The sequence below is a fragment of the Orcinus orca genome, chromosome 4 (genome assembly GCF_937001465.1).
Source record: "Orcinus orca chromosome 4, mOrcOrc1.1, whole genome shotgun sequence".
Lineage (NCBI taxonomy): Eukaryota > Metazoa > Chordata > Mammalia > Artiodactyla > Delphinidae > Orcinus > Orcinus orca.
In genome coordinates, this window is record NC_064562.1 from 69,113,607 (window position 1) to 69,139,265 (window position 25,659).

General features: G+C 33.5%; 1 protein-coding gene across 2 annotated transcripts in view; it reads left to right on the forward strand.

Moving 5' to 3' along the window:
* The window catches only part of UBA6 (ubiquitin like modifier activating enzyme 6), an 80,005-nt gene that overhangs the window by 32,153 nt on the left and 22,193 nt on the right, over positions 1 to 25,659 (forward strand). For both annotated transcript variants that reach the window (XM_033425560.2, XM_004268349.4), the window contains exons 7-18: positions 3,033 to 3,113; positions 5,366 to 5,488; positions 7,285 to 7,408; positions 10,822 to 10,925; positions 12,443 to 12,505; positions 13,441 to 13,517; positions 14,003 to 14,069; positions 17,651 to 17,794; positions 19,247 to 19,314; positions 20,024 to 20,102; positions 21,225 to 21,305; positions 24,770 to 24,847. In XM_033425560.2, coding sequence (XP_033281451.1) covers positions 3,033 to 3,113; positions 5,366 to 5,488; positions 7,285 to 7,408; positions 10,822 to 10,925; positions 12,443 to 12,505; positions 13,441 to 13,517; positions 14,003 to 14,069; positions 17,651 to 17,794; positions 19,247 to 19,314; positions 20,024 to 20,102; positions 21,225 to 21,305; positions 24,770 to 24,847 — 1,089 coding nt within the window. The remainder of the gene's footprint in view (positions 1 to 3,032; positions 3,114 to 5,365; positions 5,489 to 7,284; positions 7,409 to 10,821; positions 10,926 to 12,442; positions 12,506 to 13,440; positions 13,518 to 14,002; positions 14,070 to 17,650; positions 17,795 to 19,246; positions 19,315 to 20,023; positions 20,103 to 21,224; positions 21,306 to 24,769; positions 24,848 to 25,659) is intronic.

Genomic DNA, 25,659 nt, shown 5'->3' on the forward strand with positions numbered 1-25,659 from the left:
AGCCCTTAAATTTGTACCTTTTTCAAATTTTCACCCTAAACTCTTATTTCTGATTTGTATTATGGTATAGTTTTTGCCATATAGGTGTCTCTGAGTGAATTGTTGCTATGTTATTTTCATTCAAAGCATATTTTGTGAATGTCCGATCAATAATTTTTTGTGTATAACATATTTGAGATGATTGTTATGTCTTGAAACAAGTGTGATTGAGAAAGCTGTGAAGTTGCCTTGTGATTTTAAAGATTTTAAGTCTTGATTTTAATTCTATGCACATTATCATGTAGACTTGCCTGCATTCAGGAGATTATATTGAATAACTTCTTAAGGCCTCTTTTAGCCTAATGAGTGAATGAATTATACAGGGTTTAGAATTTGAAAAAGACAGTAAACTATCTTGTACACAATAAATATCTTCACACACACACACACACACACACACACACACACACACACACACACACAGCGTAGTACTAAGCTGGTGATATGCTGGAATGCCAGACAGAAACAGAAGATCTAGAGGCATATACCCTCAACCAGGCCACAGTATATTCTAATATGTAAAGCTCCTATGAGGTGGTGTTCATAATACAAAATAATAAGACAGGAAAAAGCAGTTCAGCATGATCAAGAGTCAGTGGATATAACAAACAATAGAAATAAACCTCCAAGAATTTCAGACAATAGAATTATTGGATAGGGACTATAAAATATAGATGTTCAAACAGACTAAATCTTACAAGAAGGGATTAAATATACAACAGGAAAATAAGACACTATTGAAAGCAATCAGGCAGATATAACCAAATAGAACTTTTAGAAATGAAAAATATAGTCCTAAAAATTAAAACAATGAATATATTAAACAGTGGATAGATACAACTGGAATAAGAATTAATAAATCGAAAGATAGAGCTGAGGAGATTCGTGAAACCACAGGGACTTCCCTGGTGGTGCAGTGGATAAGAATCCACCTTCCAGTGCAGGGGACAGGGGTTTGAGCCCTGGTCCGGGAAGATCTCACATGCTGCAGAGTATCTAAGCCCGTGCACCACAATTACTGAGCCTGTGCTCTAGAGCCCATGTGCCACAACTGCTGAGCCCGCGTGCTGCAACTACTGAAGCCCCCACGCCTAGAGCCCGTGCTCTGCAAGAAGAGAAGCTACCACAATGAGAAGCCTGCATACAGCAACAAAGAGTGACCTCTGCTTGCCACAGCTAGAGAAAGCCCACGCACAGCAACGAAGACCCAATGCAGCCAAAATAAATAAATAAATAGAATTAAATCTAAAAATAAAAACTACAGCTCACAGTAATAAGAGAATATACTAAAGAGAAATTAAAAGAAATGAGAGCTTGAATAAAAAGGTCTAATTCGTGAGATTGGACTTCTAGAAAAAGGCATATTCAAATTATGGTTGAGAATTTTCTAGCATTGATGAAACACAAATTAGACTCAGTATGTACTGGGTCTAATAGGATTTGATTTTACCCTAATTGCAAGCCAGTAAGTTAGCCTGTTACAGTTTCATGGATGCTGGCAGAAAACATGAGATTCCTGGATCAGAGACTAAGGACTTTATTACTTAGAGCATGGTAAATGTGTGAGCATGATATTTGCCTTGTTTCCTCCTGCATTCCTCCAAATCCCACCTGTGCAGTGCAGAGGGCTCAGTGGATGCCTGCACATGTAGTGGGTTCCTTTAGAGGAAAGGAACATTGAGCTTGGGGAACTTGCTGTTTTATAGCAAGCAGTGAACAAGCTTGCTCTTTGTCCCAGAGGGAGACATTACCTCATTTCTCAAGTTTGCACAAGGCAAATACAATCCTGAGAAACAGCCCACGTAAAGAATGGTCAGAGCCTTGCATTCGTGGCATACCCAGTGAGAGATATATAAACAGTAAGAGATCCATGGAGGATTACCACTCTGTAGGAATCACACCCTATTCTAAGCTAGATAAAACTAAATCCATACCTGGTTATTTGTAGTGAAACTGAGTTATCCATTTCCTGGAAACCAGCAGTAAGGAAAGCTCTGGACTGAGCGTGTCAACCTGCTTTTGCCACTTGATAGATAAATGACCCTAAGAAAATATTTGACCTTTATGAGTTTAAGTTAGCTATGATAAAATCTAATTTTAAAACCTTCTCTACTTATCTCACAGGGTGATGATAAAAAATTAAAGTAAGCATTGAAAATTATAATTCGCTATCTTAAATAACAGAACTTGGTGGCACTGTCATAAATAAAAGTTGTAATATTGTGAATCTGTTGAATCTCTGAAGTAAAAGTAAAAGAAAGCTCAGCCAACTAATGTATCTCTTTGAAAATGTAGTTGTTTTAAGATAGCATTTAATTAATATTTTGATGACTAAGCATCTCCATGGCAGTAACAGGTAAAATAAAATCTCCAAGGGGCTTCCCTAGTGGCGCAGTGGTTGAGAGTCCGCCTGCCAATGCAGGGGACACGGGTTCGTGCCCCGGTCTGGGAGGATCCCACATACCGCTGAGCGGCTGGGCCCGTGAGCCATGGCCGCTGAGCCTGCACGTCCGGCGCCTGTGCTCCGCAACGGGAGAGGCCACAACAGTGAGAGGCCCACGTACCGGAAAAAAAAAAAACCAAAAAAAAAAACCTCCAACCATTTGGGTTGTGTAAATGCCACCTAGGATATTAAGGTTTGCTTCTAATTGTGATGATAATTGAATTTAGTGTGGGCAGGTTTTGTCCTGTATATACTATGATATTTTATGTAAGGGACTTGAGTATCTGCAGATTTTGGTATCCATAGGGAGTTCTAGAACCAATCCCCTGCAGATACCTAGAGATGGCTGTATATGTTACTTTTACTTTTGCTACTCTGTACCTCTGAAGGTATTGACCTTAAAATGGAGTACAATACGATAGTATTTTTTACCAAGAAAACAAGGTATTTTTAGCATAGTGCAAACTGAAATGCTTCTGATTTAGAAGTTGTACATTACCAAAATAATTGTTTATTTTTTAATCTTTAATTCTTGTATTCTTCTCAACAGTGTGTAGTATTGACTGAGATCAAACTATCATTGCAGAAGAAGATCAATGACTTTTGCCGTTCTCAGTGCCCTCCAGTAAAGGTAATAGTATCACTTAATAATGACACATAGTTTACCAAAGGAAAAGCACTTTCAGTATTAGAATTTATAGCTTTTCAGTGAGTTATATAAGAAACTTTTTACATGAGGACAATCAATAATACTTTTTAATTTTGGTTTTTGAAGTGTGGTCCAAGGACACTGAGGGTCCCTGAGACCCTTTCATAGGGTCTGCAAAGTCAAACTATTATAATATTACTGAAATGTTATTTGCTTTTTTCACTCTGATTCTCTTATGGGGTGCAATAGAGTTTACAAAGTCTACTTGATATGTGGTGATATTGCTCTGACAGCTAATTGAATGTGTGTGTGTTCTTGTCTTTTAAGTGTTTCTTGGTTTTACTTTCTAACACAGTAAATATCAGTAGGTATAACCCACATAAATAAAATCTAATTGGGTCATCAGTAATTTTTAAGAATGTGAAGGGATCGTGAAACCAAAAAGAAAGAGAACTGTTGAATTGTAACAGTAGAGTAGAGGTGGCTAGACCAGTTAGGGGCTAATGCAGTAAGTAGTCCAAGTGAGAGATACTTGTGCCTTGATGGGAATAGAGAGTGTGAGAAGTCATTGGATTCGAGGTATCTTTTGTAAAAACAGACTAATGGGATTGAGAATGGATGAATAAGAGTTGTGAAGGAAAGAATGATAAAGAATGACTCCTAGATTTTTGTTCAGAGTAATTAGGTATTGTTAAGTAGTGATGACATTGAGAAGAATGGAAAGAGGTCTAGATGGGAAAAATCATAATTCATCCCCTACAACTGCATACATATTACTAACTCCACCTCCTTCGTGGGGTCCTTTGTTCCTTTGGCAAAAGGAAAATGCTGTTTGTTCCTTTGAGACAGGCACTAAACTATCATCATACTGTATAAAATATATGTGCTGAAAATCTTTGGATTGTGATACTTACATAGCATATTTATACTCTGTATAACATTTGTGTTGTTTTACAAATTAAATTAAGTAGATGAATAAGACAGAGTAGTCAGTAAACTTAGAACAGAACACAAAAGTTTTACAAAATAGGGCTTCCCTGGTGGCGCGGTGTTTGGGAGTCCGCCTGCCGATGCAGGGGACACGGGTTCGTGTCCCGGTCCGGGAGGATCCCACGTGTCGCAGAGCGGCTGGGCCCGTGAGCCATGGCCGCTGGGCCTGCGCGTCCGGAGCCTGTGCTCCGCAACGGGAGAGGCCACAGCAGTGAGAGGACTGCGTACCGCAAAAAAAAAAAAAAAAAGTTTTACAAAATAATTACACAAGGTTGTAAAGTAAAATCTTTATGTGATTGATGCGTATATTCATACTTTAAAGTTGTTTTGCGAAGAAAGAAATTGTCCTTGAGTTTGCAGCTTTTAAACTTAAAAAAAAAGCCTATAAATTTCTTCTGAGTTTTATGTCTCATAAAAAGTGCTGTAGGTACCTATTTTGATAGTAAAGGCAGTGCATGATCAAGTAGGAGGTAGTCTTCTGTTAGGTATTTCACTACCTCATATAATAGGTGGTATAAATTATTTTAATGGGCTACGTTCTTATGCCCAAATATGATTGGCTTTAGTTTTTGTTAGAAAAATATCACCTTATACAGGATCATATGTGTTACAGGTTAAGACTTTTTCTTTATTATCAGTATGTCTAAAACTAACTGAGCACAAAAATAATTTCTTTACATTTTCTTAGACTGGAGAATGTTATAAAAATCACTTTCAATAAAACATTTATGATTGTGTTTAAGAATCTGATTCTTACCTTTCATAATTTCGATGTGCACTGTTAGTACCTCAGCCCCTTTCCTGTTGACGCCACTCTGAGTTTTTAGCTGTTTTATTTTCCTTCAACTCTACCGCTTTTGGTCAATGGACACTCCATTCTTCTTTTCTAAAATGAAAGGTAAGAATTCACTGCTAGACCGTCAAACCAAGTTATCTTTCTCATATTCTGTGCTTGATTTTTAGGGCAAGGCACGAATTTTTGTTATTTAAAAATTATAAAATGTACAATGATGGTGTGCTGATGTTGCTTCTAATTTTGTTAACACTAGATATCCAGTCCGAAATATCAAAATCCTTGATTCCAAAACCAATTTACAAACAAATTATCATATTTGTGGTCACTTTATACCTCAAATAATATGCTTAATTATAAATAAAATTGTCACCAAAAGGCCTAAGATAGTTGAGGGGTTTTTTTTCTTTATATAAATGTATAAGCTTGAACTTGTTTCTTCATTTCACAGTTCATCAGTGCAGATATACATGGAATTTGGTCACGGTTGTTTTGTGATTTCGGTGACGAATTTGAAGTTTTAGATACAACAGGAGAGGAACCAAAAGAGATTTTCATTTCAAATATAACGCAAGTATGATTATGTACATATATTATTGTATATGTATATGATTGATTTTTTTAAGTTGATGTGAAAACTATTTTTTAAAAGGTGATATTAGCAAAATATTGTAATATGCAGTATTTTTTATTTGTTTAAAATTGAAGTTAGAATATTAAGAGAGAGTATTCTGGATTCCATCTAACATTTTTTAACAATTGATGAACATTTGCTTATGTCATTAATTTTAATTTTGTTTTCTGTCATGTTCCTATGGGACATGAATTGTGAGTCAGTGTTTACTGAACTGTTGATTGTGTCAGATCATAGATGTACTAAGTATGTCATAAGTCACTTGGCCCAACACTCTGACTCCAGGAAGATGAACACTTAAGTCATCATAAACAAAAGCTTTTCTAATTTGTTATATTTCTAAAACATTATTTGGAGGATGAGAAAAGTTTAAGAGTTAATTAACCTTCAAATCAAAAACTCTGAATTTTCTAACCATGTTCTCTTAATATCATGCAAGCTTAATTTTTTATTCCCTGAAAGAATTGGAGAAATTATTATGATCCATTTTTACTACTCTTTCTGTAGTTTAGCCTAAATCATTAACTTTATTTGCACTCTTAATGATCAATTTACATTAAAGCTCAAAAGAAACCAAACATAAGGAAATGATAATATACTTTGACTGAATAGTATTTGTGATTTTATCTTTATGCTTTCTTTTTAAAGCCAGTGTAATATTGCCTTTCTCACCCCTTTTTAAGAAAAAATTCATTGAAAAGTCATTTTGTGTATCTCTTTGCTTACAGAATGGTTATTGTTCAGCCTTTTACCTTCTCTAGTTATTGTTAGTTTGTTCCTAAGAATATTATAGAGTTAGAATAAGCTCCAAGGGATCTTGTATTGCACTGATATTGTCTTTTATTGAATAGTGCAGGAAATATGAAGGTTATCATAAAAAATTAGACAAATATCATGAATGTTCCCATTTAACTTATCTGTAAATTATTTCTCCTTAAAGTCCTTATGAATTCTATTCTTGTTGAGATATTAGTAAACCCACATTACATTAATTTTATCTACATGTTTGTGATCATAATTGTATTTCTCAAACCCTTAAACAGCAAGAGAATTTTTAGAATCTACACACTTATGAAAGAGAGAATTATAATTCCATTAGGTTTTATGTAAATTAAATTATCACATTATTCAAGCAATGTGATGGATTATATGCAGTTAGGAAATTTCCTGGTGTCTGACCTATCTCATCCACCTTTTAGATGAGTTAAACCAATTCCTTCCTGTTTTTATCTTGATAAGCAGGGATACATAATATTTCTTTGCTTTAAATGTTGGATAAGCTTTAAACTACCACTTTCCTGGCTTTAAATTTCCATCCTCTGTTCTTACATTTCTTTGATCTTCAAAGTTAGACTCATCTTTTATGTACAGAGTCTGTCATTAATGACTTTGAAACTTACCATTCAGTCACTTTGAATGTTTTTATAAATCACAAGAATCTTTGCATCTGTGAAATATTTGAACTCCCTTGTGGAATCTGTTTCCCCCAAACATAGAAATTATATTTTAAACATTCATAATAAAATAAGTTTGAAAATCACATAATAAAATGATAAGTCACTATTTTGTTACAATTCTTTAAATCATTGCTTTTAATATGGAAGGAGAAGAATGGCTTGGAATTTTGGTTATTTTGAGAATTTTATGATAATATGTTCCTTTTTGTGTGAGATTTGGAATTTGTACAAAAAAGGAATACACGGACTTGTTTTTTAGTATATTACTCTTATTTCTAGGCTAATCCTGGCATTGTCACTTGCCTTGAAAATCGTCCTCACAAACTTGAAACAGGACAATTCCTAACATTTCGAGAAATTAATGGAATGACAGGCTTAAATGGATCTACACAACAAATAACTGGTAAGTTTATGTGTTTTATTAATTCATTTATACTTATCCATTATTCAGCATGTTTACAGTTCAGACACTAAGTGTCAAGAACACACCATTAGCTCAGACAGACATGATCCAATTCTTGGCCTCAAGACATTTAATCCAAGTGAGGGGATACTAACATTCAGCAGTGATGGTATAAAGAGAGAAAAGGCGTTCTGGGAACTCTAACCTTAGCAAGGAAACCTACTCACTTTTGGTACAGCAGCAGTGGTGACAGGGTATCTTGATTAAAATTGATTGCATTGGCTTACGAAGATGATGAAAAGAATATTCTGTGCAGAGACAAACAGTAAGAAGCAAGATAGAATTCAAGGAACTTAAAGATATAATATAGCAGGGTGACAGTGGGAGTTGAGATAGCAAGAGTCTTAAGACATTTAAGAGAAAACTTTATGGTAGGTGAGCGAAGATTCTGGCACCTTATTTATTTACACATTAGGGAGTGCAAGAAGAGGAGCAGGTTTTGGAGAGAGATAATGAGTACAGTCTAGGCTTGTTGGGTGAGGTGACAGTGAAGTATTCAAGTGAAGATATATGTTTTTGTCCAGTGGCTTGGATAAAGGGATGAATGGATGTTACTGCAGGCAGATTTGTGGATTTATTGGCAGGAAGCTGTAGGAATCTGTTTTGTCAGTGGACTGAGATGAAATCATGACCCAAAGGAGAGGTAAGGTGGTAAGGCCAGAGATTTGAGGAGAATAAACATTTTAAAAAATCGAAAAATCATCAGGCTTCATTTAGGATCCATTTGAAGTTGAAAATAATGAATTTATAGCAGCGTTAGTCTGCGTAGTTTGTGATTTTCCTCCAGCCATATTTAAAAGAGTTAAAGACATTGCTAGATGTCTTGTAACTCAGAGACAGCAGTGTTTACACCTGTTCAGTTGAGAGTGATTCAGTTTTATCTTTAGGGCATCTAAAAGTATAATTATGTGATTAGTGTATAGACTAGTAAATGGATTACTTTTATTTTTCTTTTAATGACTACAAGATGGATCCTTAGGAGAGAGAAAAAAAAAAAATCAGTCCCTGTTACGAACTCTTTATACCAAAACAACTTTGGATCTATATTTGAGAATCTTTGGGGACTTCCCTGGTGGCACAATGGTTGAGACTCTGCTCCCAGTGCAGGGGGCCAGGGTTCGATCCCTGGTCAGGGAACTAGATCCCACATGCATGCCGCAACTAAAAGTTTGCATGCCACAACTAGGGAGTCCACGAGTCACAACTAAGGAGCCCACCTGCTGCAACTAAGACCCGGCGCAACCAAATAAATAAATATTTAAAAAAAAAAATCTTTGGTAACAAAACTGTTGGATTATGTTTCCCAGACTGTATCTAAGTATGTAAAATATAGATTGAGATCGCTGATATTAAAGAATTTTTATCTGTTTTTGCATAAAATTGACTCAACTAACTATTTAGGATTATCCTTTGTTGTGTTGGGGGCCATGCAATGGTGGATTGTGGTGCTGGATCTGCATCTTGAGGCTATATGTATATATTAACAGGAGAAGCCACTGGATATCAAGGAATGAAAATAAAACCCACATTTTGTACCAAAAATTCTTTGGGCAGAGAGAGAATATTTGAATAGAGTAGCAGTTTATGAAACTTTTTTTTCCTTAACATTTATTAGTTGGTACTTACTGCTCTAAAGTAATTTTCTGTTACTTGAAAAACATTTTTAAATAGCTAAAACAATATATGCTTATTCTAGATATATATATATGTATTTATGTTTAGGTAGAGTTAAAAATGAGTTCTAGTTCAGACCTCCCCTCTACTCCAGAAGTAACAGCAGCTAAGTTTGATGTTTACTCTGCTGACCTTTTCTGTCTACTTAATGTATAAACCTTATTTATTTAATTTAATTTTGTGAATAAGCAAATCGTTCAAAAACAATAGAAGGGGGACTTCCCTGGTGGCACAGTGGTTACGGATCCGCCTGCCAATGCAGGGGACACGGGTTCGATCCCTTATCCAGGAGGATACCACATGCCACGGAGCAACTAAGCCCATGCACCACAACTGCTGAGCCTGCACTCTAGAGCCCGCGAGCCACAACTACTGAGCCCGCATGCCACAACTAGTGAAGCCTGCACACGTGGAACCCGTGCTCCACAACAAGGCAAGCCACCGCAGTGAGAATCCCATGCACCGCAATGAAGAGTAGACCCACTCACCGCAACTAGAGAAAGCCCATGCACAATGAAGACCCAGTGCAGCCAAAAATAAATAAATTAATTAATTAAAAAAAAAAAAGAAGGCAAATGTTTATAGTGAAAACTTTATTGCCCACCTATGGCTCCCACTCATTCTTACCTGTCCATTATTCTTAGTTTATTGTGTGCCCTTCCAGGTTTCCTTATGCATTTTTACATGCCAGGTAACATATTATGACTAGAGCTACCCTTTGCCTTTTCATTAAATTAAACATCTAGATGGTCTTTTCACATCAGTAATTGTAGAATAGTCTCCTGTATGATTGAAAGTGGTATAGTATAAATTTGATTTGCATTTTACATTTTATGAATGAGATTAAGTATCTTAAGTTTTAGAGCTATTTCTTTTTCCTTTAATGTGAATCATCTGTCCTTTGCCCACTTTCTCACTGAGTTGTTATTTTTCCCCAGAACTCCTAATATATAGGGCATGTTTGCTGAGTTTTTTTTTTTAATATGAGTTGCAAAAATTTTTTTCTAGTTTGGCATTTGACTTTGCTTGTGATGGCTCTATGTGTATATGATGTCAAAGCTTTCAATTTTTTTCTTTTGAGTCATAATTAGGAAAAGCTTCCTTACTGCAAAGTTTTAAAGAAATTTTTCTCCTATGCTCTTATCTAATAATTTTTTTGTCATCGTTTTTGATATTTAAAACTTTTATCCATTTGGAATACTTTCCCAGATGGCTTTTTTTCCGAAAGATTTATTGAGTATCTTTTCTTTGCTGGTTTGAGGTACCACCTTAATTGTGTCCCTTGTGGGTCTGTTACTGAATAATCTATTCTGTTTGTCTGCCTGTCTATTCATGAGCCAGTATCATACTGTTTTAATTATTATGAATTATATATATAAAAAGTATCAGTATATTAATTATTGAGTCTTTATAAAGTATTTTAATATCTAATAATAAGCACCTCTCATTCCTTTTTTTTCCTTCCAAGTTTTCTTGGCCATTTTTGCTTAAGTCCTTATATTTGTATGGGAAAAATAATCTGTCTAGCTCCCCACACTTCCATCCACCACCAAATAAAATGATTTATACTGAGATCTTAATTTTGTAAACTATGAAAAATTAACATCTTTATGATGATAAACCTTCAAATTTAAATACTTATATCAGTGTGTAATGGTTTTCTTTTTTCCTCCTTTTAGTGGTATCACCATTTTCTTTTAGCATTGGTGATACTAGAGAACTGGAACCTTATTTACATGGAGGGATAGCTGTTCAGGTTAAGACTCCTAAAACATTCTGCTTTGTAAGTATTTTTTTTTTCTGATTAAAAAAATGTTTCTTTACAGAAGAATGGCAGGAGAAAAAAAGCAATAAAAGTAATTCAAAGGCTGAACAGATTTTGTTTTTTAATTTGTACCCACTTTCAGGAAAATGGAATCAATCTATGGAAATAAACTGATAGCAGCAAAAAAATTTACAGCTACAATACCATCTATATAGTTCACAAAGGAACTACTCCTTTGTGAATCATCAAAGAGTTGATTATACTTCTTATAATTACTTCCTAAGACAAAAGATATAATTAATATGTATTTGAAAGATTTAATAAGCATTGATTCAGTATATGTTCTGTTTTATTACTCAGTTATTTACATTTTTGAAGTAAAAGGAATATTTCTTTTATTTATCATATTTGTTAATCCAGGTTTTTAAATTTTTAATGTTTTGGATTTCAAGAAATAGTGTAGGGGCTTCCCTGGTGGCGCAGTGGTTGAGAGTCTGCCTGCCGATGCAGGAGACGCGGGTTCATGCCCCGGTCCAGGAGGATCCCACATGCCGTGGAGCGGCTGGGCCCGTGAGCCATGGCTGCTGAGCCTGCGCGTCTGGAGCCTGTGCTCCACAACGGGAGAGGCCACAACAGTGAGAGTACCGCAAAAGAAAAAAAAAAGAAATAGTGTAATATGTTAGAAATGTTAAATAATTCCCATAAACTGGCATTGGAAGGAAAGGTAAGTATCCGTATAGAGAGAATGTAGAGGCTACTTGTATCAAGGAACCAGCGAGCCTCTTGCTGCTTAAATCCTTAGGCCACTTCTCAGCATAAGCTGTCTAATAAGTCTCTGTTTTTTCTTGCAAGTTCTCAAGGTTTTAACTTGACTGCCTTTTCTTTTCCAGAACAATTATTAACTAAAGTCCTCTACAAGGTTTTGTTCAAGCCAAAGTTAGAGCTAAACAGATTAAAATGCTACAGCTAGTCAAATCTGCTGTAGGAAGATTTGTGCATTACTTCCTCTTGCCATTTACCCCAATTTTTAATTATGCCTCAAGTAAATTTCAGATTGGGTTTGTTTTTTTGGGGGGGCAGAGGTGGTGGTGGAGTGTTGGTTGGGTTTTTTGGCCTTGGTGTGTTCTTTGCTCCACACAGAAAATTTTAACTGGGTATTTATTCAAGTTATGTCAGGCATAACGAGTCCTGATAACTTGGTATCAAAAAAATGTGGTAGCTCTTTGACTAAGATTATAGATTTTTTCAAGTATTACAAATGTTTGTACCAATTCTTCCCAAATTTACTATTTGGAGCAGGTTATCTAGTTGCATGTAACATTAAAAAAATAAAGTGTGATAATACGAAAAGGGGTAACCAGTGAATGGTAGCTGTTTTATATTTCAGTTAAAACATATTAGCCCAACCTTATTTATTTCAGACTTTTGGGAGGGAGCCATTTCTTTTAGTGCTCTGTGTAGTTTGTCAAGTAGTCATGTGCTTGCTCCGAAGTAATAGTGGATTTTTTTCTGTTGTTTTTGTTTTTTTCTGTTAGGAACCATTAGAGAAGCAGATAAAACATCCAAAGTGCCTTATTGCGGATTTTAGCAAACCTGAGGTAAATAAATGCTTTGCAGGTTTGAGAAAGGCGGGTGGGGATTGGTAAGGGATTATGAAGATTTCTGTCAGACTGTCAGATTTTTTAAAAATAAAAGTTGTATTCATGTATCTAGAGCTGATGCCAAAGGATTAAAAATAGGAATTTATATAATGGAAATGTTAAAATAATAGGAAAAAGGTTTACTTTTATAATGATATACCAGGTTTGATAGTATAAAGGTGGTTTCATTAATTTATGCAAAGGTGATCATATTAAAAATTTTCTGAACCATGTAGAGTTTTATATAATACATAGTTCTTCCATAAAAACTTTGGAAGCATTTATTCTGTTTTTTTTAAATCACTGGATCAGTTTTGTAGCAGTGAATGTATTTATGATAAGTAAAGAATTATATTCGATATTAACAGTTCCCAAATTTGTAAATGTTAATAAAGAAAAAGAATTCGGTGCTCTTGTACAGACATTTTGTTTCCTTTGTTCAGTTGGTAATACTTTGTTTCATATGGATAACCTAATAAAAACTAGTCATAGAGCCTGGGCTTAAAACTTAGATCTTGGGCTTCCCTGGTGGCGCAGTGGTTGAGAGTCCACCTGCCGATGCAGGGGATGCGGGTTCGTGCCCCGGTCCGGGAAGATCCCACATGCCGCGGAGCAGCTGGGCCCGTGAGCCATGGCCGCTGAGCCTGCGTGTCCGGAGCCTGTGCTCCGCAACGGGAGAGGGAAAAAAACCTTAGATCTTTGTTTAAATATATCTTTATGACCTTGAAGTCAAGTCTCAGCTTCCTTATCTGTTATATAAAGATAATAATAGTAATAAGCTAATACATTTGTTATAATGATTAAATTAAATAATGTCTTAAAAGCATTAGCACAGTGCCTGACACATATTACACACTCAATAAATATTGACCAATTTTTAATGTTCTAAATAGGCACCTTTAGAGATTCACTCAGCCATGCTTGCCTTGGACCAGTTTCAGGAGAACTATAGTCGCAAGCCAAATACTGGGTAATGTTCTTTGTTTGAAATAACTTTTTTTTTAATTGTAATACCACTAGATACACCAAACTGTATAAACACTTCTGACCTGGTCTTTTTTCTGGTAGGAGTGGAGAGATCAATTTATAAAAATGGAGTTATACTAAATAAGAATTTTCCTATTTTGAAGTCCTCAAAAGCTATAACTTTTTAAAATAAAAAATCTGAGAATTATTAAATTATGAATCCACTATAGAATTTTTTACCTCCTGGTATTGTTGCAAAAAGTTTTTGCCATGTATATTTAAAACTAAACATTATATACTGTTCTTAGGTGAGCATGATTTTGATGTAATTTTGAAGTAATGTATTTATAAACCAGTTACCTTAAAATCAGTAAGCACTTTGTAATCCACAGGTTTTCAACATATTTCTTAAATTTCAGTTTTGAATATGACCTACTTTTTATAGCAACTGAGAACATTGAAATTGGGGTGTTTTATTTTGAATCCTAGATGCCAACAAGATTCAGAAGAGCTGTTGAAACTAGCAACATCTATAAGTGAAACCTTGGAAGAGCAGGTGAATATTCAAAGTTATGGCCATCAAAAATTATGTAACATATAAATCTTCTATATATTACTGTTCTCTTATCCTGCAAATTCCAGTATTGCTACTTATTGACTCTGTGACAGTAAGCAAGTTACTTGACATTCTTCTACTTCAGTTTTGCAAATCTTTGCCTGATTTTTAATTAGGTTGTTTTCTTCTTATTAATTGAGAGCATTCTTTATATAATCTGGAAATTAGTCCTTTATCAGACACACATGTTACAGATATTTTCTTCCAGTCTGTGGGTTGTATTTTCATTTTACTATCAATACAGTGTCTTTTGAGGAGCACAGGTTTTTAATTTTGCTGAAGTTCAGTTTATCAGTTTTTCTTTTTTATGGTGTGTGCCCTTTTTTAACTCAAAATCATAAAGCTTTTCCCCTGTATTTTCTTCTAGAAGGTTTATTGTTTTGTGAGTTTATTTTTCTATATCATACAAAGTATAGTTTGTGTACATGACTATACATTTTGAACTCACTGTGTACAGTTTTGTACTTTTTTTTTTTTTTTTTGCTGTACGCGGGCCTCTCACCACTGTGGCCTCTCCCGTTGCGGAGCACAGGCTCCGGACGCACAGGCTCAGCGGCCATGGCTCATGGGCCCAGCCGCCCCGCGGCATGTGGCATCCTCCCGCACCGGGGCACGAACCCGTGTCCCCTGCATCAGCAGGCGGACTCTCAACCACTGCGCCACCAGGGAAGTCCTGTACTTTTATTAATTTGTTTTTTTCTATCTTGCCAGGCATAGATCAAGGTTCATTTTTTTGTGTATGAATATCCAGTAATTCTAGCCCATATATTGAAAAGACAGTTTTTTCTTTATTCAGTTTTTTTGGCATCTTTGTCAGAAATTTATTGACCACATATGTGTAGGACTCTTTCTGAACCCAATATTATCTTCCATTGGTTGTTTCTATCCTTTTGCTAGTACCATCCTATTTTGATTACTGTAGCTTTATAGTAAGACTTGAAATCAGGTTTAGTCACTGGTGCATTTCTCAGAAGGAGCTTAGAATTAACCGTATTCCCTGAGTTCTTAACACATTTCAAATTTTTCTGTAACCTTTATTCTTGAAAGGAGCCTGGCTGAAAGTAAAATTCAAGGCTGTTAACTTTCTTCCTTGATATCTTGCTTTGTATCTTGTAGTTGAGAAATATGATGTCGGCTTACTTTTCTTACTTTTTATAAATAATCTGGTCTTTTTGCCTTGGGGCCCTGTATATTTTTTTCTTCTGTGTAATTTGTCATCTGTGAAATCTAATAGTTTTACCAAGTTATAACTCAAGGTTGATCATTCAGTCAATTTTTCCAGGTATACCATGAGCCCATTTTGATTCATAGATTCATATTTTCTTTTATTTATTTATTTTTCCCCTTTGGGGAAGGTGGAATGGATCATTGGGGTTCTTAGTTATTAAATTTCTGATTCAAGGTGGGGTTTTCCACATCTCCAAGTGTTTGTTGATATATAATTAACTCAGTCAAATTTACTCTGCCTTGTAATTAGTTTGGGGGAGAAATTTTCAGTACTGAAATGTTTTGATTCTAATTTTCTGTCTCCTTTTTACATCTGCTTTGTTTGGTAAACTGATTTTTCTGTATATGCTTTTGGACAGGGTAAGGGTTTTTGGTGCTTTTTCAGATTTCTATTTCTAGAGCCCCTCTTCCTCTTCTCTTCCTGAAAAGGAGTTTCTTTAATAGGTGATTTTTTTTTTAACTAAAAAAATTTTTTTGGTGGATACGTGTTGATATATCTTGTGGATCTCTTTGCTTTCTGCCAAATCCTACTTAACTTCCTCTCTTACTTCCTTTTTTAGCCTTCTCTGTCAAGGGATATCTCCCCCTTTCTATTTACATCATTCTCCCCAGGGAAGTTCTTTCACCATAGCCACTGCTGAGATCTGCCAGACTTCATACATGTTCAGTATTTTTTGCACTTAGTATGGGCCTTCTGTTTTCTCAGGATGATTTTGACTGTGCTTTGTCACATTAGGCCTTTCATTCTCTTTTCTGTGGTTACACGCTTCCTGCTCTCTGTTCAGGCTTGCAGCAATATGAAGTCCAGAAATAGTTCATTTGGGGTTTGGTGTTTGTTTTTCTATTTACAGGCAATTTGAAGTTCATATTTTCTGTTTCTTAGTAATACTGAAGCCCTGCCACTGGTTTATTTCTCTTCTTGTGGATATGTATCATCTTTTGGAGACTGTGTGCAGAAATTCAGATATAGGCCTTAGTCATTATCCTAGGGTGATGAAAAACTCCCCAGATTTGGATGTTTGTTTATTAAAAAATATAAAATCTTGAAAGATAGTGTAACCTAATGGTAAGAATAGAGCTAGAGAGTTGGACTTTTTGGGTTCAGATCCTGGTTTGACCACTTACTAGCAGTAAAATCTTAAGTAAATTACTTAATCTTTCAAAGTCTCAGTTTTCTAATTTGTATGATAGAAATTATATTTCCTAGGATTATTTTGAAGATTACATGTGGACTAATAATATACAACTCAAAATAGATGCTCAATCAAATTACCTGCTTCTATTAGCATTCTTGTCATTGTTTTTAATATTATCAGTACCACCAATATCTCTGCATTCAGAAATGCCACATCTTAAATGAAATTGTAATCTGAGTTGAATTTAGTGCTAAATAGTTGTAAAATAGTGAGATATAGAAAATTGAAATGGAGTGGGTGGAATGTGAGTAAATAGTAACTTCTTTTTGTATCATAGATATCTTTGATAATGTAATAAAAGCCTTTCTTCTTCCCCTAAATGTACATTTTACATAGAATTTCAAGAGATTAATTGAGCCCTACTTGAATCCTAGGTTAAGATTCTAGTTACTGATGTTGAAAGAATAGGAAGAGAAAGAGAAGCCAGAGCTCATGAAGAGATCTTTGTGACAAATAAGAAATTGTGCTAAAATAATGGCTCCAAAATCCAGTTCTCCATTTTTTTCTTAAAAATACTAATAAATTTTATTTTGAGAAACATCATTTCAGTTTAAGTATGATAATGAGAACTTTGTGGTGATTGGCTCTTAGATTTGTATGCAAAAGTGCCATTACTCTCAATTTTTTTCCTAAACTGCCTTTTCTAACAATGTATTGCCTCATTTTTTACAGTTTTACTTTTTATTTGCCACTTCAAGCACAAATGATAGCTCATCATTTTTTATGGGTCATTTTTTTTTTTCATTTATGTAGGTGCAAGGTTTTTCCATGGTTTTCATTAAAACATGTTTTTTAAAATTCTGGTTGTTTGTCCGACATCACAGTAGATAATCCAGTTAATTCTAAATTGTTCCCTAGTGTCACATAAAGAGTCAGAAAGCAAAATTGGGCAGGTACTGGTAATGAAATATACCGCTTAAGGTAACTGACATGGAATTGGATCTTTTATTATGAGATTGGGACTTTTTTTTAGGACTTAAAAACTATTAGGGAAATTGAGTAGCTCTTTTAGAAGTTAAGGTATAATTATTTATTGAAATTTTGAGTATACCATGTGAATACTGTTAATATTATTGTCTTTCGTGGCTTGTGTTTCAGCCTGAAGTAAATTATGACATTGTGCGTTGGCTCTCTTGGACTGCCCAAGGCTTTTTACCCCCACTTGCTGCAGCAGTAGGAGGTGTTGCCAGCCAAGAAGTATTGAAAGCTGTGACAGGAAAGTTTTCTCCTTTATGCCAGTGGGTTAGTTCTCTATTTTAATATTTTTTTTGTACTTAAGGTTGAATTATTCACCCATATAATGAATGTCTGTTATGAATTATAACATAGTATTAATTAATATATTATAAAAGCAACCTTAAAATATTTTTTGATGCATGAGTCAGATGTGATGTGCCACCAAAACTTAATTCTGTAATGGAAACGGACAAGATCATTTGTTGAGGCTATTGGCATGTAACCCAGAGTTGCATTCTAGGATGTATTTCCCTCATTTGTGAGAGTGAAGGAATTATCACTCTTATATTCCTTATATATACGGAATTTTCTTATCCTTATATTTAGTTTCCACTACTGTTAGTTTAGCAGTCACATGCTTTCAGGACTCCTGAACTGTTCCATGGAGTCTTTTGGCATCATGAATCTTCAGATTCCCTAGTTTCTATGTATAAACTTCTAAAGGTAGAAAGCATAGGAATGGTAAAAGTTTGATAACTATATAGGGTAAAAACATCACAAGATGGAAAAACCCTGGTTTCTATTACCAGAAGGAATAATTGGCAAAGTGTATCAAAGGATACTCTTCAGGCCCTTTATTTTTTTTTTAATTTTAAACATTTGAATATAACATTGATCTTGTTTATTATGTTTTAAAAAGTTTAAATTTAGCTTTAATAATTAAAATTTGTAAATTTATTATCGATGCTATTAATGTTATTTTGCTGCTGGATTATTTGGTTTATTTTAACACAGTGTACAAGTTCAATTGTAAAAGTCTGGTTTAGATATAACTATTAGCAGCATGGGGAATATAAATTATGTTATTAATATAGATTCTATGTTATAATTAAATAAATAACCATTTATTCATGTTCATGGTCATGTTCACGTTTTTTAGCCATATAAGTTACTTAAAATGAAAATGAGAATGAGACTCAGGGGTTTTTTTCATTCACCTGAACTAATTCTGTTTGATATTATTTTAAATGCTGAAATTGTGGCTTCCTAGACCATTTCCTCTGTAGTGTATGTAATAATTACAGATGACATAGTTTCCAAGTTGGAAATTAAATATGGACTAGGTACTTTCCTATCAAAAGTAAACAAATTATTCAAATGTAGCTGAAATTGAATGAGCTTCCAGAAGTTTTTATGTAGTTATAAAAAATAGATTTGGAGGTGAAATTTCCTTTTGTTTGTTAATAATAGAATATATCATCTGTAAGATGGCTAAATGACATGAATCAAATTATATCTTTTTACAGTTCCTCCAGATTTAACCATTGTTTCAATTGAAAGAATGTAAGGAATGTTTATTGCATAAGAAACAATTATATTTTTTAATCCATTATTTTACTCTGAAGCAGCATGTTTATCATTGTTTTCTTTAATGATCATTAAATAACTACAGAAGATAATTTTTCTAGCAATTTAGCTTTCTACATAGTAAGTTATGTTTTTATCTTCTACTTTAAGTTATATATTGAAGCAGCAGATATTGTCGAATCCCTAGGCAAACCTGAACGTGAAGAATTTCTCCCACGGTAATACTGACCTTTTTGTTGCTTTTTTCTTAGTTGTATGTTTATAAGGAGCAACTAGATTAAAAGAGTTTGTGTAAACATGCATTTGTTTTAGATGTCTTTTCTCCTTAGCTCACTTCTGCAGTCATTTCTTCTCTACTTAGAGATTGTGTCATAATAATGCAGTATCTCTTTACCACCTTATAAATAATGAATATAAAGTGTTAAATTTATATCATGAGAATGGTTAGGTTTCAAAACATCATTCTGATTTTAGATGAAAACAATTGCTACCTGCAGCTTTTATTTATATCAGTCATTCTTTACCTTTTGGGTCACATATCTCTTTGGGAATCTGATAAAAGCTTATGAATTCATTCTCCCAGAAATACACATAACCCAAAGTTCTGCCTTCAATTTAAGTGGGTTAACAACTTCAAAGCCCAACCATAGTCTTCTCTACAAACCTTTATTAAAAATCCCTGCCTTAAAAATTTTTTTCCGGATAAACTAAAGTGACCTTCACTTAAGTCATTTGGACTTAGAATATTAAGTCAAATGGAAAAAAGAAACAACTGATTTCTTTATGAAGTTTCTTCTCTTTCAAATAAGATAATGTATCTATTAGTTTGGAAGAAACTCATTAAATTGGTACTAGCAGCAATGAAACTAATCTTAATAATGTTTTTTTATGCCATTCTATTTTCTTGGTTTATATTGTTTTTTACAGAGGAGATAGATATGATGCCTTACGAGCCTGCATTGGAGACACTTTGTGTCGGAAGCTACAAAATTTGAATATCTTTTTAGTAAGTAGGAATAATAATGAGAATAAATAGTACAGTCAAACTGCTCTTGTATATCAAGTTAATTTATTAAATGAAATTTGAGTACAGTTTCTAACATAGTAGACATTCAGGAAATGTTTAAAACAGGAATTTGTAAACTGTACCTGCAGGCCAAATCCATCCTGCTGCCTGTTTTTATAAATAAAGTTTCACGAGAACACAGCCAAGCCCATTTATTCAAATATTGTCTATGGCTTCTTTCATACTATAATAGTGGAGCTGAGTAGTTGTGAAAAAGACCGTATCGCTTACAAAGATGAAAACATTCACTGTCTGGCCCTTTATAGAAGATGTTTGCCAACCCATCGTCTAGAGAATTAGTACATGTAAAGTTAAAATACGAGTATAATAGTTTTGAACATTAAATGATTTTCTAGAAATACATTAAAAATTGTGGGGTTTGGGTTTGTTTTGTTTTTTCTAACCAAATGTAGGAATATGTAGGTGGATCTGTCTTTCTTTAATGTCTTAGTGCATTGACAGGGAAGCTCTCCCCAATAGCATAAGACGACTTCTCCTGCCACTTATTTTTTTAATTATTATAATCAGTCCTAAAAGTACTACTGATTTTTATTATTCATTTTTTAAATAATATTTTGAAAATCAGCAGTATTCCTGAGCTTTTACCTGCATGTAGAATCTCTTATTAGTTTTTACTTAAAAGTCTTAGAATAGTTATATTCATCAAATGAGTTTAGAAAATTATCTATAAACAAGTAATCTTTTTAATTGTAGTGTTGTACTGTTTCATGCTGTTTGTTTCCATCTTATATAAAAACTGAGTTCAAACTTTGGCTTTTGTGTGGAATATTAAAATGTCTTCTTTTTAAAGGAATTATAAATATTATGCTTTTCCTTTTATGATTTATACATTTTTTTAATTGAGACACTTATAATGATATCATGAACCATTAAATATTTTAAAGTAAAATGATTTTTAAGTTACTTTAAAAGTTCAAATTATTTTTAAAAGTATGTATTTATTGTAACAGCATTTGAAGAAACTTAAGATGAAATTGCTCTTTAGTAAGTAGATGTTTTAATTTTATTTAATCTGATACCTTTTATTTTTCTTCTCCATAGGTAGGATGTGGAGCCATAGGCTGTGAAATGTTAAAAAATTTTGCTTTGCTAGGTGTTGGCACAGGCAAAGAGAAGGGAATGGTAAGATATAAATCCTTGAGAGTTAAAAGTTTATATTTCTTTTGCTGCCCAGTTTTGAATCATATTTGACTGCATGGATCTGAAGTATTGGTTTTTGAGGATAGGGCCACTAGGCTAGAAATTGGAAGATTCTAAATATACCCTGACCATTTTTCAAAATTTATGTGACCTTGTGACAAATAACTTGAGTTCTCTGCTCCTCAGTTTCTTTCTTTAGTATTGTGAAACTGTACTACCTGCCTCATAATGTAATTATGAAGATCAAATGTGAAAGGGCTTTTGAAACAATAAAGCACATTAATACTGTTATTTCTATTAGATACTACTTGTTATTAAATAAATATTTAAGATGGGAGAAGCTAACATTAGAAAGTTGCAGAGTACTCAGATATTGTTTCAATTGGTGAGTATCGAAGAGTGAGTAGTGTAAACTTTGGTATACAGTATAAATTCTTAAGATGATAAATGTCAGTTAACTGGAAAGCCATGTCATATATTTAAATAAAAATGTATTTCATTGATGCTGTTTGCCTTTAAGATGTACACTACAGTGGTGACGTCATAGATTTATCATGGTGACTAATAGTAATTAAATGACTAAAATTTATTTAATAGTTCACATTTTATAGTTTATTAAACTTACTCTCACAGTTACAGGCAGATGTCCTACAGTTATATTATTCCTGCTCAGCATTTCCTAAATTGTGTTCCACAAATGACTATTAGTTCTGGTAGTTTTTAAAGTATTTCTTAAAAAAAAAATCCTTGGTTACACAAGTTTGGATATCACCTACTTTACTCCTTGGAACTTCATAATACATATCAGCATATAAAAGTCAGGAAAAGAACTATAGTAAATAAACCTACTTACTTCAGGTACCAAAACAAGGTAAGTTAATGTGGACAGATTTCTAGCCTACTGCAAATGCATAGTCTTGCTGTATAAATTATTCTTTTTTAAAGTGTTTACATATGTAGCCAAACTAACTAGAAGGAAGGAAAGAGAAAGCCCCAGGTTCCAGGAACCAAGAGGGAAATTAATTCCCGAGCTAAAAGCTGTGGTGACTCATAAGTGTTTCTGTCTTAAATATATGTCCAATACATTAACTAGAAAGAAAGTCATTTGTAAGAAATCATAACTCAGAGCTGCACCACACTGGTGTATGGGGTCCAAAATTATACCATATAAAAACTTCAAGAAGAGAAATGAATATAACAAATTTAGGGCCATTGAAACCTCTGATTAAAACAAATGCAAAACCACATCATGGTGGTACTTACACACTGAGAGTACATAGGACTATGCAGAGAAATCAACATCCATTCAAGACAATTCACAATGAAAAATGACAGTCTACTAGAAAAAGGTACCACCTGGAAGAATCAGCCAATGAAAATAGAAGAATTAACTCTCTAAGAACTATAGATAATAGGAGTGCTACAGATAATAGAACAAACTGTAAAGTTAAAAATGACCAAAGACATAGAAAGAGGAATGGAAACATGAAAGGCACTGGAATTTTCACAAAAAGCCAAGGAAGAATTTTTGTATAATCAGTGAACTTAAAATTCCAATATAGCTGAAGTGAGAATTGATGAAAAGAAGATAAATACCCAAAATATAGTATAGAAAGATTCTTTTTTTTAAAATGAAAGAGGATACATTTGCATGGTCCAACATAAGTGTAGTAGAATTTCCAGAGAGAGTAAAGATAAGGGAGAAGAAGTAATATATACCAAGGATAATGACAAGTTTCCAGAGTTGAAGAGACAAGTGTGTTCAGATTGAAAAGGTAAACGAATACCAAACAAATCAAAAGAAAAGATAAAAAGAGAGATTACTTAGTAGACTTCTCATCAGCAATAAATGCACACCTGAAGATAGAGAAGCATATCTTTATAGTGCAAGGGATTATCAACCTAGATTTCTATACCCAGCTAAATTATCTGTTAAGAGAAAAAAAAAAAAAGATAATTGACTAGTAAAATGATGAAAGATTACTGCTTATTCTCACTGAAAGAACTATGGATTAATACAGGCAATGTGTGAAGCAAGGGTAAGTAGAGGCATTTATCAACATTCTTAGATTTAAATAAGCATTAATTTTTAAAACCTTTAATAACCTAAAATATTGACCAGTTTGGGGGTGGGCTGGTTAAGAATAAGTAAAATATTCATTGATATGGAAAACAGAAGGGAGAGTTCAAATATCCTCCAGTTGTTCAGGAGGAAGATGGAGATTTTAATTTTAGATCTTAAGTCACATGTACATGTTAAAATTTTGAATATCACCACATAAAAATAGAGATTTAACTTCCAAATCAGTTCAGTGAGGGGTTGACAGGGGCGTTGAGGGAGGATTAGAATCAAGAATACTTGATCAATCCAGTAGAAGAACAAACAAAAAAAAGTGGATAAAAAGTAGGGTTGGGGGAGGTAGAAGAAAAAGCTTTTTAATCAGTAATCACAATAAGTATACATTGATTAAGCTTTTTCTTAAAGGACATTTTCTGTGCTTTTTTTTCCCCCCATTTCAAAGAGATACCCTCTAACACGTAATTAAAAAGAACTGTTGAAAACAAAACAAACAAAAAATATATATATATATATACACATATCTATATATATATATATAGATAGATAGATAGATAGATATGTGTATATATATATCTGAAATGCCAGCTAAAAGAAAGTGAATGTGTTTGGGAATACAAATCAACATGTAACAGCTGGAACACACTCTGAGAATACTGCTTCTAGTGAAATCTTTTACAAATACTAGCTTAAGTGGCAAATGCATTATGAGTACTTTTTAGATTATCTTGGATCTGTTTAATCTTTCATCCTTTAGAATGGGGGTCTGCAAACTTTTTCTTAACCAGATTGTAACTGTTCTAGGCTTGTGAATCTTAAGGCTCTGTCACAGCTGCTGAGCTCTGCCATTGCAGTATGAAAACAGCCATAAAGTGGCGTGACAGTGTTCAGTAAAATTTATTTACAAAAACAGGCAGCCTGCCTGCACTGTAGTTTGTAGACCTCTGCTTTAGCAAGAGCTTTCAAACTGAAACATGCAGGCTTTCTTTCCCAATCAATTGAGATTGAGAATAAATATGTGTAGAAAGAAGAGCTAACTCCTCTATGGCTAATCCATTACGGTTCTAAAATGTGATAGTGATGTTAAACCTTTATTTTGTTATGAATAGTTAAAAACAAGTTTTGAGTAGGAGTTGCAGTTGGTTTCAGCTGTTTTGTTTGACGTGTTCGTATGCTAAACATTATCATTAAATATAAGTATAAAAACAGTAGTATTGGTAACCAGTTTTGGAGTATTTGTATTATAACTTTTACCAGCCAAATTAATTTAGAATAACTTGTGGGAGTTGTTTTAGTCATTTAGAGAAAAACAAAGTAGATTTAAATTTATCTCTTATGTAATTTCAGCCATTTTTTTCCTTGGTATTAGGTTACAGTAACAGATCCTGACTTGATAGAAAAATCCAACTTGAATAGACAGTTTCTATTTCGTCCTCATCACATACAGGTGTGTTGTTATACTGTTTCAAATTTGAATCATCTATTATGTTATACAAAAAAGAAGAGAGTTTCCTTTTTATAAATAGAAAATGGAGCTTTAACAAGCATAGTATCTTCTTTATTTTATTAGAATCTCTCAAATTATCAAATAATGGGAATGACAATAGAGAAAATATGTAATTATTTTTTAATATAAAAATTAGTTTTTGCATTGATTTTGGGTGTTAAAATCTGAGTTGTGAATGATGGGCAGTATTTTTTTCATTTTATAATCAAGATGTATCTATGTAATTTTAGAAACATCTTAGGATATAAAAACAGCTTCCCTAATTTGAAGTTTTTATAGATGACAAATTTGGCACTGTCTTTTTTATTAACCTTTATTACAAAACAGGTAAAGTTTGAGAATTTTTTGCTCTTTTGATCTTGTTTGATTATTTAACATCCCTTTTTATTATAAAATAATGCTTATTTTCAGTCTTTTTTATGGAGGTCAAAATATTTAAGTCAGTAAAAGAAACAATTTAGTCAGTCAAGCAAATTTGCTCTTTAGAAATTTTTTTCACTTTATTGTTCTACAACTCATTGAGAATCTTAGTAAACTAAGAAATGTCATGAACAGGAAGGTAATTAAAGCATACTTTTATATAGTTATATAGTGGCGTAGTTAACCGAATGACCTCACCTATCCAAATACAAAGAACTAAGTAACAGGGTCTCCCATGAACTAAAATTTATGTGATAAGATTCATTCACAGACCTTTGTGCATTTTACTTATAAAAGAACTATTAAAGCCTGTTTGTTTTACACTTCTAACA